Genomic DNA, 15,755 nt, shown 5'->3' on the forward strand with positions numbered 1-15,755 from the left:
ACGACACAAATCGGCATAATTCGTAAAACCGATCACAGCCGACTTAAGTACGCCATCCCAAATTATCAATATTAATTTCTCATGTGAATATGACCTTTACACAAACGTAATAACTTGTTATATCATATGACCTAATATATTCATCAATTTGACATGTCGATTTACATGCACTTGCTTTCTCGGGTTGAACTGACGCAAGAATCTATAGCGACGAATAGCGTCGAATGGCGCGATAGGGAGCTATTTCTATTGGTTGTGTAAATCGGCTATACAGTACGACATAACTTAGATGTAGCATCGGCAAATTACGTAAAACCGATAACTGCCGATTTACACAACCAAAAAAATTGTTCCCTATCCCTATATAGTGTTTACATTATCTGTAGTTATAAATAATTGTTTTATGATTATAGAAACAAACCTTTCACAAAAAAGGAGAGGATATGGTTGTTTCTTAGCACACATTGGCGCGGGATATTGTGTTTATTTGTACCATTAATTTTAATTCCAATACATCTTTCGTTTCCTCCAGAGGTAAATATTTTCATATTTGTTAATTTCATATAATTTAAAGAAATTTTACTTGAGTGTCGGTAGGAAGACTTACTGAGCCAGTTTATATGCAGGAAAAGATTGATGACGCATTGGCATTGTAAGGTGATGATCAATATTTCATGGAGGCAGTGGTGACTGTTTATCATCAAGTGGACATTATGCCAGTGTTCCAACGTAAAGTAAAGTAGTAACAGCCCGTAAATTTCCCACTGCTGAGATAAGGCCTCCTCTTTCTTTAAGGAGAGGGTTTGGAACATATTCCACCACGCTGTTCCAATGCGGGTTAGTGGAATGCGCATGTGTCAGAATTTCGATGAAATTAGACACATGCAGGTTTCCTCACGATGTTTTCCTTCACCGTCGAACATGAGATGAATTATATACACAAATTAAGCACATATATATAGTGGTGCTTGCCTGGGTTTGAACCCGCAATCATCGGTTAAGATGCACGCGTTCAACCACTGGGCCATCTCAGCTCCAACGTAATTTTAATAAAAAAAATTAAATTGACTTAGTACTTAGACTTCGAAAAAATAAGACTTTTTTTCTATTCTAGAAATATCAATGGTGTGCCTACACTTTAGTCTTGATGGCTGTATTCTGGGTCACTGAATGTATCCCGTTAGCTGTGACTTCATTTTTGCCAATTGTTATATTTCCCTTGACTGGTATAATGAGTACAAATGAAACTTGTTGTTGCTATATGAACGTAAGTATAAAAAGATAGTAATTAAAACTACCATCTTTAAATCAATTAATTAATTCATCTTGATTTTTATAAAATACAGCCTATCGCTATTTTATATTATACATAGCTGTACCCGCGACTTAGGGCGCGTTACTAATTTACTCCTTATTGCATCAGCTTTTACTAGAGTGTCATCAAAATCGATTTAGCCGTGCCTGAGATTAGCCAGAACAAAGAGACAGACGGACAAAATTGAAAAAATGTTGTTTTAGTATATGTATCGTATGGGTCTAGTAGAAAGAGGATATGGATATTTTAATATTACAAACAGATACTCCAATTTTATTATATTTATAGATAAACAGTTCATCTTAAGTTACACATATAGCCAGATTAGTTTTAATCGAAGTTTAGACACTGTTATTATAGTAAGAAATTCTTTGTCCTACATACTAAAATTAGTACATATACATATAAAATTATTTACGATGCCAATATCTTTGGACAATAATGACATGCCTTCAGATAATCAATTTTCCCGTTCACTTACAAGATTTATAAAATAAAATAGTTCATAACACTGTTAAAGTCGTATTATACAGCTATAGCATTAAAACAACTCAAAAATATATTTCTAGGATACAATTATGATGTTCTTGGGAAGCATGTGGCTGGCTTATGCTGTTGAACAATCAGGCTTTCATATAAGATTAGCTCTACATGCGATTCAAGCAGTTGGGTATTCACATTACAAGTACGAAGCGTTTTCGTTGTTTTCAAACATTGTATCAAAGTATAGTTTTTTAATACTATTATACTAGTTAATTTACTATACCTATTTTTAAAATAGTTCGCCCCCGGCTTCGCTCGCGTTTGGAGGGTTTGTTTGTCATGTGTTATGTAAAAAGTTAAGATACATTTAACTATGAGCTGAGATGGCCCAGTGGTTAGAACGCGTGCATCGTAACCGATGATGGCGGGTTCAAACCCAGGCAAGCACCACTATATATATATAGTGGTATATATATATATACATATATACATATATACATATATACATATGTGCTTAATATATCTCATGCTCAGCGGTGAAGGAAAACATCGTGAGGAAACCTGCATATGTCTAATATCATCGAAATTCTGCCACATGTGCATTCCACCAACCCTCATTGGAACAGCGTGGTGGAATATGTTACAAGCCCTTTGCCCTTTTTAAAAAAAAAATCTTACTACTCGATAGACCGATGAGAAACAAAACATAACATAGAAGTATAATTTTCAAATTACCAGCCTTGGGTGTTACACAAACGTACATATATTTGCATGGGCAATAAATACAAGCCAAAATGGATATGATTTTGACTTATTTTTACTTTCGTGAACTTTGCAATAAAAAGTAGAAAACTTAAGGTTTTTATATAATTTTAATATTCCTATGTGTTTTATTTTTTAATTTTCAATTACCATCAAAAAATTTTTATATCATGTTGTGTAATTATGCAATGTTTTCTTAATTCTATATTCCTATTTTGCCGCACTTAAGCTTAAAATTTGTATAGCGTAGGAGTATTCCTTAGTCGTGTTAGAATCTGTTAAGAGACTTAGTGGTAGTAGGGCTTTGTGCAACCCCCTCTGGGTAGGTACCACCCACCATTATCATCAGATATTCTACCGCTAAACAACAGTACGCAGTATTGTTGTGTTCCGGTTTGAAGGGTGAGTGAGCTAGTGTAACTACACAAAAGGGACATAGCATCTTAGTTCCCAACGTTGGTGGCGCATTGACGATGTAAGGAATAGTTAATATTTCTTACAGCGTCATTATCTATGGGTGATGATGACCACTTACCATCAAGTGGCCCATATGCTCGTCCACCAACCTATTCCATAACGAAAGACGAAGCGTCTTGAAAGGCAGCGTCGTACATAGGTCGGTGGAGGATATTAATGAATGATTTGTGGTCAGGTTATTGTTTGCAATGTGTTTTACAACAATGTTTGTCTCGATGTGGATCACCAACACAGCGGCCACGACGATGATGGTTCCTATAAATTTCGCTTTGCTTCAAGTCTTCGAAGACGTGAGTAACCTTTTGATTTATATATTTAATAAACATAATAATTACAATTGTATAGTGTGATTAAGTATATTCTTTACTTATAATTGTGCACTTATAGAGAAAAGTATTTACTAGAAATTCAGAACTTGAAAAAAAAATACATGTACAGTTAGTACTCATCCTATACTTAGTGGGAAAAACCTATCGTCATCGCTTAATCTATTGTACGAAAAATTACATTTACATTCACATGTACATATATAATGGATAAGTGGGTTTTAATAGTGAAATAGCTTCGTGGCTAAATCTCTAACACCATTCCTAGAGTCATCTGCTAAAACACGCGCGCATGTCCATATCGAGAAACAATATAAGCATGTTACACAGATTAAAAACTCTGGGCAGTTGGCTTATTTCTCTAAGAGTGCTACCTGCCGTCTCAATGTTGTGTTAAACCTACCATAGCCTTCCACCCATACCCGTACTAGAGAGTTATAGCAGACGCCCTTAGTAAGTATTAAGCATTCCCTAAATAGTAAGCATTCGTCTAGCTAATTAACATTTGTATGGCTAGAAATCCTTATCATTATATTTAAATACGTTAAAAGCTATTTTAAACATGATTTATTTATATAACAGCAAGGCTTACTTAAAATCTACGACACGGGATTGGACGGAGAAAATATTGCATCAGATATAACTACTTGCTATTTCTGCGCCGCAACGTTTTCAGCAACCATAGGTACAAGTTCTTGCTTATTTTTTAAATAATAGTATTCATATCAATAGATGTATAATATAATCTGTGTGAACGTAGTTCAAAATTCGAAAACGATAGATTCGTTTATTGTCTACATTATGTCCTGACCAATCGGATTGAACTACGCATCACACAGCTAAAATGCACAAGAGTGTGCGACAAGTGTACTCACTCACACTCTCATAATCCGACGGGACGGCAAATACGGTACGACAGGAATGACTTCAAACGGACCAAAGGTACGCTTTCCGAGTGATTAATAAACTATGGAAATAATAAATTATGATATATTTATATTCTTTCAAAATAAGGTGATCTATCAATATCATTATTTTTAGGCGGCGTCGGCTCGCTTGTGGGAACCGCTACGAATTTAGTTTTCATAGGATTATTTTCTAGGTATTTAATTATACGTATATTATAGTATAAGTATAATCGTGATTTTTTATATCCGATCTTACAATTAACTATATGAAATCAATTTTTTAATTGATAAATTGCTTTTCGTTTTTAATGCACGTAATTGAAATTGAGTAAGTAGCTCTTGTATGTAACTACTTTTTGAACAGTATTATATATGTATATACAATTAATTTAAGCATTACCTATACTAATTGTATGAACTTTATGAGTTTATTAGTTTGCTTGAAAGCTCCTACGTTAGTAGATGGTATTATATTGGCATAATTCAATATTGAATCTGTATAGAACAACTATTGTAAGGTAAAATAAAAAAAAAAGTAAAATGGATTAAAACTAACAAAGAACATGTCTTTGTGCTTCAATGTGTTAGTTAAAAAAGACATAAGAAAAAAAAATGTAGAACCTTTTTTAGTTCGTTTAGTACCTTTCTTAAAAAAGTATATTATTTGCAGCAAGAAGTTTTGCAATGTATCCATACCCCGTTAATTCCCCATAGCATATAAGCTCTCCTTCATTCTCTTTGAAACAAGATAGGCCTGTAATAATATTCATGTAATAATATTCTCGTCACAGTTTTAAATATTCCTTTTCACGTTGCAGAATGTACCCAAATGCTCCTGAATATTTATCATTTCCAAAATTTTCTGCGTTTGCAATACCCTATATGTTACTAATGGAGGCATTTGTATATCTGTATCTTATCGTGGTGTATTTAGGATACTTAAGGTAAGTTATCAATTGTATATTTTTCAACAATATATTCTACCGTTGAGTTTACCGTACCGTACCGTGAGAGCTGAGATGGCCCAGTGGTTAGTACGCGTGCATCTTAACCGATGATTGCGGGTTCTAACCCAGGCAAGCACCACTATATATATGTGCTTAATTTGTGTTTATAATTCATCTCGTGCTCGGCGGTGTAGGAAAACATCGTGAGGAAACCTGCATGTGTCTAATTTCATCGAAATTCTGCCACATGTGCATTCCACCAACCCGCATTGGAACAGCGTGATGGAATATATTACAAACCCTCTACTTAATGGAAGAGGAGGCCTTATCCCAGCAGTGGAAATTTTATAGGCTGTTACTTTATTCTATCGTTAAAAAAAACTTCGAAAAAAATATTATAAGTTATAATAAAACTATACATAATAAAACGTCGGTAATCATTTAACAAATCTCTAGAGTCAAATATTTAATCTGTATTGAAGCATTATAATGTTTTAATGTTCAAAAAACGACTATGAGTAACCATAACTGTAACCGTCGCCTCACAAGTTTTATGTAAATTAGTTTATTGCTATTAATTCTTTAATTTATGTAACACGAAAAACTAGATGATGTCCAATTATGTAAAAAATCAAGAACATACATCTTTTTTATACTAGGCCAAATAGCCAAGCTGCGAAAAGAGCAGAAATAACAGAGTCAGGCATGGAAGCGGCCAAAGCTGCAGTTACTGAAAAATTAGAGAAATTGGGTAGAATAACCTTTTGGGAAATAGTGAGTAATATATTTATTATAAGCTTCTTCCTCACGCTAGTAGAGTTAAGACCTCATCTTTGATTTTTCCCGTGCTAGAAGGAAATCAAAAATCATTTGGAATATACTTTATTAAATTAATAAATTATTGAATATGTATGAAATTTATATTGTTTTTTACTAACGTACTACACCTGAGAAAAACAACTTATTGGTTTCTTCAAACGTACACGTTTTACTTCCTTAACCCTGACTGTACTAGCCGTACTATACCTGATGGTAAGTGGTAGTCACTTACCATCAGGTGAAGTAGAATGATACGCCTACCTGGTTTATAAATTAAAAAAAAGAAACAAAAAATACGTTTATTCTTCGTCGTCTAGACTAATACCTAGTTTAAAATTAAACAATGTAGATAAAACATTCAATACCCCATTATTTAAAAATAAATTAAGATGAGAAATGCTAAATTAAGGATTTTTACATTAAATCAAAGTCTAGATGTTAGAATTTTATATAAACTGAATATATAATAAAATAATTTGATGGAACTTTTATTTTATTTCAGCTTGTCATTATTCTATTCAGCGGTGCAATTTTATTATTCTTTTGCCGTTCGCCTCAAATATTCACTGGTTGGGGTGACCTGATATCTTCGTATTTTGACACGGGCGATAAGAAATTGTGTGTATGATTTCATTTAATAATTAAATTAAATATTGGTATAGAGTAACATATGTAATTTACCTAAGCTAAAAGTTAAATAAATAGGGGCAAGCGACTGATTAAAATATGAAGTAAAATCGTCGTGAGGCAACTTCCATATGTCAAATGATATTCTTAGCAATTTTTACTGAATCGGAGAGATAGAATAAACTCCCAGTCGTCTCCTACAATAGTAACAAGGCTTTTGTTCAGTTGATACTATGCTTTACTTCGCAGCGTAAATGACTCTGCGGCGGTTATGTTAATCGCATTCCTGATGCTATTACTGCCATCTTCACTGCTATTTTTTAAAAATTTCACCGCTAAAGGTAACAATTTTTCAAGGTTTTTGGAGCGTTCATACTTAAAAATTTACTTAGTATTTTTTTTTAAATGAATAAAGTGTTCATGTAATATTTTTCAGATTACGGAGAGCTACCGAATAAGGGAATACAATCAGTTTTAATTTGGGAAAAAGTGAATGATATAATGCCTTACAGTTTTATGTTTCTTCTAGGTATGTATTTAAAATTGCAACAATATTAGTATCAATACTTATTTATCGACAAAAAATATAAAAATAAATAAAGGAACACACACACACACGTTATTACCAGTTCGACAGTCCGCTTATTATTATTATTATTGTTAACAGGTGGGGGGTTTGCTTTATCGAATGCTGCGAAAAAAGATTATACGGATTTAAATGGAAAAATAGGTTTACTACTGAAAAACATGAAAGATTTGCCGAATAAATTAATAATACTTTTGATAATTATTTTTACTGTATTCATTACAAACTTTGCATCCAATGTCGCCGTTTGTAATGTGATTTCGCCGATTGTTATGCAACTGGTAATTTTGTTAAATATTTTTATACCCAGAGCCGAGGTGGTTCAGTGGTTAGAACACGTGCATCTTGACCAATGATTGTAGGTTCAAATCTAGGCAAGCACCACTCAAGCCCGGCGGTGAAGGAAATATCGTGAGGAAACCTGCATATGTCTAATTTCATAGAAATTCTGCTACATGTGTATTCCACCAACCCGCATTGGAATAGAGTGGTGGAATATGTTCCAAACCTTCCTCTAAAAGGGAGAGGAGGCCTTAGCTCAGCAGTGGGAAATTTACAGGCTGTTGTTATTAATGTTTTTACTTAACTAAATAAAATATTTTAAAACATTATTCTGATCCACGTGGTTACACCCGCGTTAAATGTTTGCTCCACCCTCGTGGTCCATAACGTGATGTTATATGACATTCTGTAACCTTTCTTATATGATGAAATAAAGAAAGCTGAAAGATTTTTCCAAATTCAAAACTGGTAGTTACTATAATAATAGTATGTAATTGAGCACAGATAATAAATATCTTTTTAATACTAAACTTATATTTTTATACAAATTTTAAAAAACTCTGGAGATCTAAGGTTCTGCATATGCTTTTAATATCAAAAAGAGCTTAACAACACTTTCAAAGTATTTATTAAAATTCATTAATATTGTTTAAAATTATGAATAATATTAAATAGTAGTGATTGTATTAATTTTGTAAAATATGCATTTATATATTAAAGGCACAGGAAATTAATCAAAATCCACTATGGTACAATATAGCAGCAGGATTTTCTTCTTCCTACGCATTGTGTCTACCTGTTGGGACACCAGGAAATTTAGTTGTCCAAAGTTCAGCAAATATCCCTACTTCGAAAATGGTGAGTATTCCAAAAAAATAGAACACGTTTAAAATTTAAATTATATTAAATAATATTTACCTAATCAATAATTAGCTATAATTCGTTGAGTCATAAATAAACTCCTGTCAAAACCTCATAATTGTTAAGCAGCATGACAGTGCTTTTATTATCTGCTTGAAATAAATTAAAGAAAGCAATTTATGCTTTATTCAAGTAGGCGCTTTTGAATCGTCATTTTATCGAACATCACACTTTAATTAAATTCTGTAAAACTACCACCGGTTCGGAATTAATTAGAATCTACATAGAAAACAAAAAACTCAGTAGTTACTCTTTTCCAAATAAATGAAGTAATAGAGCTTCTTCTCGTAAAACCACGCAATTTTAAGTTAACAGTCTTCTATTTATCGTTCAAATTTTCAGATAAAAGCCGGCTTAGGACCGACGGTGTCAACTATCATAATATCTTGGTTATGCGTCTGTTATTGGGCACCAGTCATATGGCCTGATTTACATCACTTACCAAATTGGATAGAAGAATAAAGTAAATAAAACAAAAAAACAATAACATCCTTGTCTTGCATAATACAAGAATTATATATTTTAAAAGCTAACCATGTGTTTTCTTGCCTAAAAACCAATATGAATAGGAAATGAGATACAATGTACATCAATTTTGTAATATGTAATATAACAAGGTCTTAAAAACTAAATCTATAAAGTTAAATTTAAAGAGCGTTTTGTAATTAAAACCTTGTGATAATAGGTGCTAAATATCTTTAGAGCATATAAACCCGTTTTAATCTTTTTACTGGTGACAAGAAGGCGGGTTCGTTAATGATACTGATAATTGAAATTTTATTTCAAGGAAATGCTACAATTTTTCCTTGTCTTAACTTATTCTGGTCTTCACTTAGATAATTTGTGTCTTCGTTTTACATATAACTGATCGATTCAGATAATTATGTTCAGGTAGGTGTAGGAAGAACCTTATTTTCTACGTTTTCTATGAACTTGTTTCATTATTATTCAAATAAAAATCTACACCAAATAAAATATGAAGCGTTTGATTTTACTATAGTTATTACGATTAATTCGAAATTTGATTTCAATTGTGCAAATAAACTAATAAGTAAATATTTTCATAAATAACGTATAATAAATAATGGTATAAGTGCCGTCGATGACTCCGTACATAATATTTCGAACCAATAGTTTCTTCACAAAATAAATTTGACTGTGTTATATGATTTATTCTTACATACAAAGAAATGAGCCTATTATTTATGTAAATTGTTCTATATTTATGGAATGTATGATCAGCATATTATACCATCGATTGGACGTAAATATTATTATTATTATTAATATTCAACTTTATTTTCGCAACAAAGATAACTTTATTCAATCCAAATTTAAACGGAGTTCATTTTATTTTATAATTTTTTCAGTACCTTTTCTAAATATACGATATATTTGCAGCACCATCTGTTGTTAAGATTTTATAACAATATCTGAAAGAAGCGAGACTCACATTTTCGTATTCGGTGCTGTCATAGTCCGCTCACAATGTCAGCAGGTGGCGCTAAAAAGCGGTATATCCCTTCTTGTTGGGTGCTAAAGTTTGCCTAGATTATGGAGTTTTCGCTTGCGTTAGTGTTGGTTAACACACGTGTTAAGAGATTTTGAGTGTTTACGTTTAGTTTTGTAGTGTATTTTACTGTTAATAGTACTATTAGTTGATATTTGGGTTAGTGGTGTTACTAATACATACATTTATACATTTATACATATTGTGAGTATTTGCTGTATTTTAATATTCTGTAGTTTTTAAGTTTTATAATGGAGGTTGATACTCCTCCCGAACCCCCTGATCCAGGTGGCTCAGTAGATTTAGTTCCCGACAATAGTTCTTCTCTTTCTTTACCTGTTTCTCGTAAACGACAAAGTGATAAGGAATCGATTAATTCCGACTCCAACATAAAAAAAACGGTAATTCATCCCACAACCGCAACTCCCTCCATCCAAACGATTTATACCCATCCTTCCTACTCTGAAGGCCCTAAAAGTTATTTAGACAGTGACAAAGGCCCTTTCATTGTTCATGTGTCCCGGGAAGTCTCTGATCCTGCTTCAGGAACTACTATACGGGCTATCAAATTTGGGCAATTTCTACATACTCACAAAATTAGTGGTATTATTAACGATGGTCTTAAAAATGTAGGACGCAATAAAATATCTGTTGAGTTTTCAACAAGCAAGGCAGCAAACTCCTTTCTAGCAAACCCTGTTATTGAAATGTGTAAATACAAAGCTATTGTACCGACTTTCAATATTACTAGAATGGGTTTGATTAAGGGTATTCCCGTGGACTGGACAATGGATGAATTAGCAACATCACTCGAACTTCCCTCTGGATGTGGTGAAGTTTTAAAAATCAGACGCCTTAACAGGAAAACTTTTACTGATGGTGTTATCACATGGGTCCCAACCCAATCTGTGGTTATCACATTTAGGGGGCAAATGCTTCCCAATAAAGTGTTTTCCTATCATACTTCCCTACCTGTAGAAATGTATAAACTTCCTACGATCCAATGCCTGAACTGCTGCCGTTATGGACACATAAAAACTCAGTGCCGATCACAACCTAGATGTTTTAAGTGCTCCAAATCCCACACAGGTGAGTCTTGTGATGTAAGTAAGGATAACGCCACTTGCTTACATTGCTCAGGTGTTCATTTTACTACGGATAAGGACTGTCCTGAATTTTCACGCCAACAATCCATAAAAATTGTTATGTCCCAAGACAATGTGTCATATATAGAAGCATCCTCACGGTTCCCTCCTGTTCGTAGATCCTATGCAGAGATTGCAAAAGAGATGTTCACCCCTCCTATATATTCTCCAACTATCCCAAACAAATCTATCCCTTCACCTATCAGATCCTATCGTAAGACTGTTTTAAGTACTCCTCGCCCAAGATCACCGCTTGGAAAAGGATACGATAAACAGGCTCACCAATCCATTGTTAGCAATTGTCCCTCTACAACTCCCAATGGTTGTGCTCTCAACCAAAATACTTCTCTCCCCGTAAATAACAATCCTAACTTCTTGGAAATGTTAACGAAGATTCTTCTAAGCATTATTTCAACCTGTAATGATATCCCCTTACCGTCCAACGTTGCTCAAGACTTAGGTCAACTGTTCTCAATCCTTAAAAATGGCCCCAATCAGCTTCCTTCAATGGAACTGCAAGAGCGTCCGGCCTAAAAAACATGAACTCCTCTCTCTAATTAATCTCCATAAACCTGTCATTATTGCCATCTCTGAAACTTGGTTGATCCCTGGATCCCGATTCCGGGTACCGGGCTTCTCCTGTTTGAGAGATGACAGGAGTGATGGTTATGCCGGGAGTGCCATTTTTATCCGGCACTCCCTTCCCTTTTCCCAAATCCCTCTATCCCTGTCCAGCCAGCATATTAATGCTGTTGCTGTCAGAGCCCTCAACATCTCTTTTCTCTCCCTGTATATCCCTCATCCTAATCCCGCTTTAATTCCCGATTTATCCGCCATCTTCTCTAGTCTCCCTCATCCTATCCTTGTCATGGGGGATTTTAATGCCCACCATACCTCCTGGGGTTCACATTTTTCTGATTCGTTTGCTCTCTTGTTGATGGACATATTTGATGATGCAAACCTCTGCATCCTCAATAATGGCTCGCCAACACGTAGAGTATACCCCAACCAAAACCCAAAATCCGTTGTTGACCTATCCCTAACCTCTCCTACCCTTGCTTCTCAATTATCCTGGAATGTCCTATCATCCTCTTTTGGTAGTGACCACTTCCCTATCCTCCTTTCTTTAAATAACCGATCCATCCCATACTCCATCCCAAATCCTTTATTAAAATATAAATTAAAACATGTTAATTGGTCTGCATATGCTGAATCTGTTGACGACATGATTGACACCCTCTTTGCGTCGCAAGACTATCGAAATGTAATCCTTTGCTACGACCTGTTCGTTAATGGTATTTTAACTGCAGCTGATCTCCATTTTCCCAAAAAACACATCTCAAAAAATCATTTGCTTTCCACCCCCTGGTGGGATGAGGAATGCAAACGATTAACTGAACAGAGACTAGAGGCTGAAGAAGCATACACTATGTGTATGTCTATGGATAATTTTTACAAGTATCAGAGAATCGACGCCAAATTAAAACGACTGATTTCTAAAAAGAAAAAAGTCAGTTGGATTCAATTCTGTGAATCCCTGAGCCCTCGTTCCTCTTCCTCTGCAGTCTGGTCCCAACTTAAAAAATTCCGCCGTTGCCTTAACTCTGACAATCCTACCTCAAATACTCCTTCTGAGTGGCTTAACAATTTTGCTGAGAAGCTTGCCCCCCCCTTTGTCCCATATGAGGACAGTTTTCTAATTTCTACGCCAGCATCTACTTTGGATGAAATGGATGCCCCCTTCTCTTTTTCTGAACTTCAATGTGCATTAAATGGTTTATCCGATTCGACACCCGGGGAAGATGGCGTTCCTTACTCTTTTATTTCCAAACTAAATGATAAAGCTAAACATTGGTTTTTAAATATTATTAACTCGGTCTTTATCAAAGGAATCATGCCGCAATCTTGGAAGTCACAAATTGTTATTCCCATCCTTAAACCGGGTAAGAACCCTTCCGATTGCGATTCATATAGGCCTATAGCTTTATCATCTACTTTGGCAAAGATCAGTGAACATCTCTTGAAGAATCGCCTGGAATGGTTAATGGAAAGCAGAAACATACTTGCTCCCTCTCAATTTGGCTTTCGGAAGGGGTCGAGCACTATTGATAGTTTAAGCATACTTACAACAGACATTCGAATTGCCTTCGCTAAAGGAGAGTACCTTGTGGGAATCTTTCTTGATATATCTTCTGCATATGATAATGTCCTTCTTCCGTTGCTCAGGCAGAAAATGCAACAGCTGAGTATTCCACCGAGGATAGTTCATTTCATATGTAATCTGTTAATTTGCAGATCAATAACGGTTAGACACCAACATCTCTCACTTCCCCCCAGATTCGTCTGGAAAGGTCTTCCTCAAGGCTCAGTACTCAGCCCTCTGCTTTATAGCATATACACTCATGACCTCGATTTGTCTGTTAACAACTTTTGTAACATCCTCCAGTATGCTGATGACATAGTTTTATATTATAGATCTAGTTCCGTTGAAAACTTAACATTTCGATTAAACTCTGCTTTGCATTATCTATCCCAATGGCTCTGTGACCATGGTTTGTCGCTTTCGATAGCCAAAAGTCAAGCAGTGATCTTTACGAAAAAAAGACGTATCCCTGCCTTTGATCTGTTTTATGAGGGTCAATGCATTAACTTTGTAGACAAAACAAAATTTCTTGGTATAATTCTCGATTACAAACTGAACGGAATTTCACACTCTGATTACATAGCCAAGAAATGTGAAAAATCAATTAATGCCCTTAGAGCTGTGTCTGGAGTCTGGTGGGGAGCTCACCCTTATACATTAAAATTGGTCTATAACGCAATAGTTCGTAGTCACTTGGACTATGGACTGTTCGTTCTAGATCCTTTTAATAAATCAGCTTCAGAAAAATTAAATAAAATTCAATATAAATGTCTTCGCATTATATTGGGTGCGATGAAATCCACCCCTACTAATGCTCTACAGGTTGAGTGTGTTGACCCCCCTCTACAGATAAGGAGGCAATATCTTTGTGACCGCTTTATCATCAGATTGTTACAGCTACCCTCCCATCCTCTACTGATCAGATTAAACAAACTATCCCACCTTTGTAACTCAGATAATCCGGCATCCCCATTCCTATTAAACAGTTTCCTCAAGTATACCAAACTCCCCCATCCACTTACCACTTTTCCCTCTAATCCTCTTTTTTCCACCTCCTTTAATGCACTTATTTATAATCCTCCGATAATTACAAATCTTGGACTCGTAAAAGGTTCCCCTGATACTAATATCCAATTTCAAACAATTTTTCATCAAAATTGGCCAAATCATCTCCCTATATATACTGATGCCTCTAAGCTCTCGCCGACCGGCTGCGTTGGTGCAGCTTGTTGGATTCCTAAATTTAAAATAGCCCTATTATTTAAATGTCCCCCCGAAACCTCTGTATTCTCCGGTGAGGCTATCGCTTTACTGGAAGCTGTAATGTATGCCCAGTCACACAATATTCAGCAAACAATTATTTTATGTGACTCACTAAGCTGTCTGTTAGCCATTAAAGAAAATCCTTTTCGTAGCAGATCAAGACTTTCAATCGTTTTTAAGATCAGAGAGGCCCTGTTGTCCTGTCATCAACAAGGGCTACAAATCCTGCTGGTCTGGATTCCTAGCCATTCAGCTATATCAGGTAATGAGATGGCAGACTCATATGCTAAGATTGCTATCCAATCTGGTACATCTGAGCATTTTGCCAACACATCTCAGGATTTGCTCTCTCTTGCTAAAGCTGAAATGAATAAATCCTGGAATTCTTTTTGGGTTTCATCAAAATTGGTCAAGGGTAAATATTATTCGGCGTTACAACCTGAAATTCCGAGGCGACCTTGGTTTTCATCTCACAGGCACGCTGACCGTTGGGTCACCTCCACCATCTGTCGGTGACGCCTCGGCCATTCATGCACACCTACTCATCTAGCAAAAATCAGAGTTCGTGATCACTCGCTGTGTGAATGTGGCCTTGACGAAGGCTCTGCAACCCATATCCTGTTCCTTTGCCCTAAACTTCTTCGTCCCATTTATGACATCCTCCCTTCTAAAGTCCCTCGCCCTATAAATGTTGAATGTTTGTTGACGTTTGTGTTTAGTCCATTTTGTTCAATCTTATGTAAATATATCAAATTAAATAAAATTAAGTTGTAAATAGTCCAATTTTTCATATTCTATTACATATGTAGTTTAGAATACTAACAACATTTTTATTTTATTTTTAATTATCCTATTATTAACTCTTAATGTTTGTGTTGTTCTAGGTTAAGGATTAACAAGGAAATTAATACTACTATTCTTGACTTTAAAATTCAATTGAGTTTAGTGTCTCAACCGCACCGATCAATCTCATTCGTGTCTTCTCCATCCTACGTGACATTGGCGAAATAATCTGTGCCCTGCTGGCACAACTAAAAGCCATTAAACTAAGAATTGAATTGAAAGTTTGCCTATTGAAAATTAAAATAACATAAATGTTAAGTATTTATTTATTACAAGCTGTGCCCGCGTCCTTGTACGCGTTTGAATTTAACAAAAAAAATATTGTAGCCGAAGTTACTCCTTATTATATCAGTTATCTGCCAGTGAAAGTCCTGTCAAAATCATCCAGCCATTCCAGA

The 15,755-nt window shown here is 35.0% G+C and overlaps 1 protein-coding gene across 1 annotated transcript; it reads left to right on the forward strand.

Annotated features, from left to right (window-relative positions):
- Window positions 1–1,890: 1,890 nt before the first annotated feature.
- On the forward strand, window positions 1,891–8,915 carry LOC124530057 (protein I'm not dead yet-like). The gene is made up of 12 exons (XM_047104043.1): window positions 1,891–2,000; window positions 3,213–3,327; window positions 3,946–4,048; window positions 4,405–4,465; window positions 5,090–5,215; window positions 5,878–5,992; window positions 6,540–6,655; window positions 6,914–7,005; window positions 7,101–7,193; window positions 7,332–7,531; window positions 8,253–8,390; window positions 8,796–8,915. Exons 1-12 carry the CDS (start codon window positions 1,894–1,896, stop codon window positions 8,913–8,915), a joined length of 1,386 nt encoding a protein of 461 aa, XP_046959999.1. The 5' UTR covers window positions 1,891–1,893.
- Window positions 8,916–15,755: the final 6,840 nt, after the last annotated feature.

The sequence above is a fragment of the Vanessa cardui genome, chromosome 5, assembly GCF_905220365.1.
Source record: "Vanessa cardui chromosome 5, ilVanCard2.1, whole genome shotgun sequence".
In the NCBI taxonomy this organism is placed as follows: Eukaryota; Metazoa; Arthropoda; class Insecta; order Lepidoptera; family Nymphalidae; genus Vanessa; species Vanessa cardui.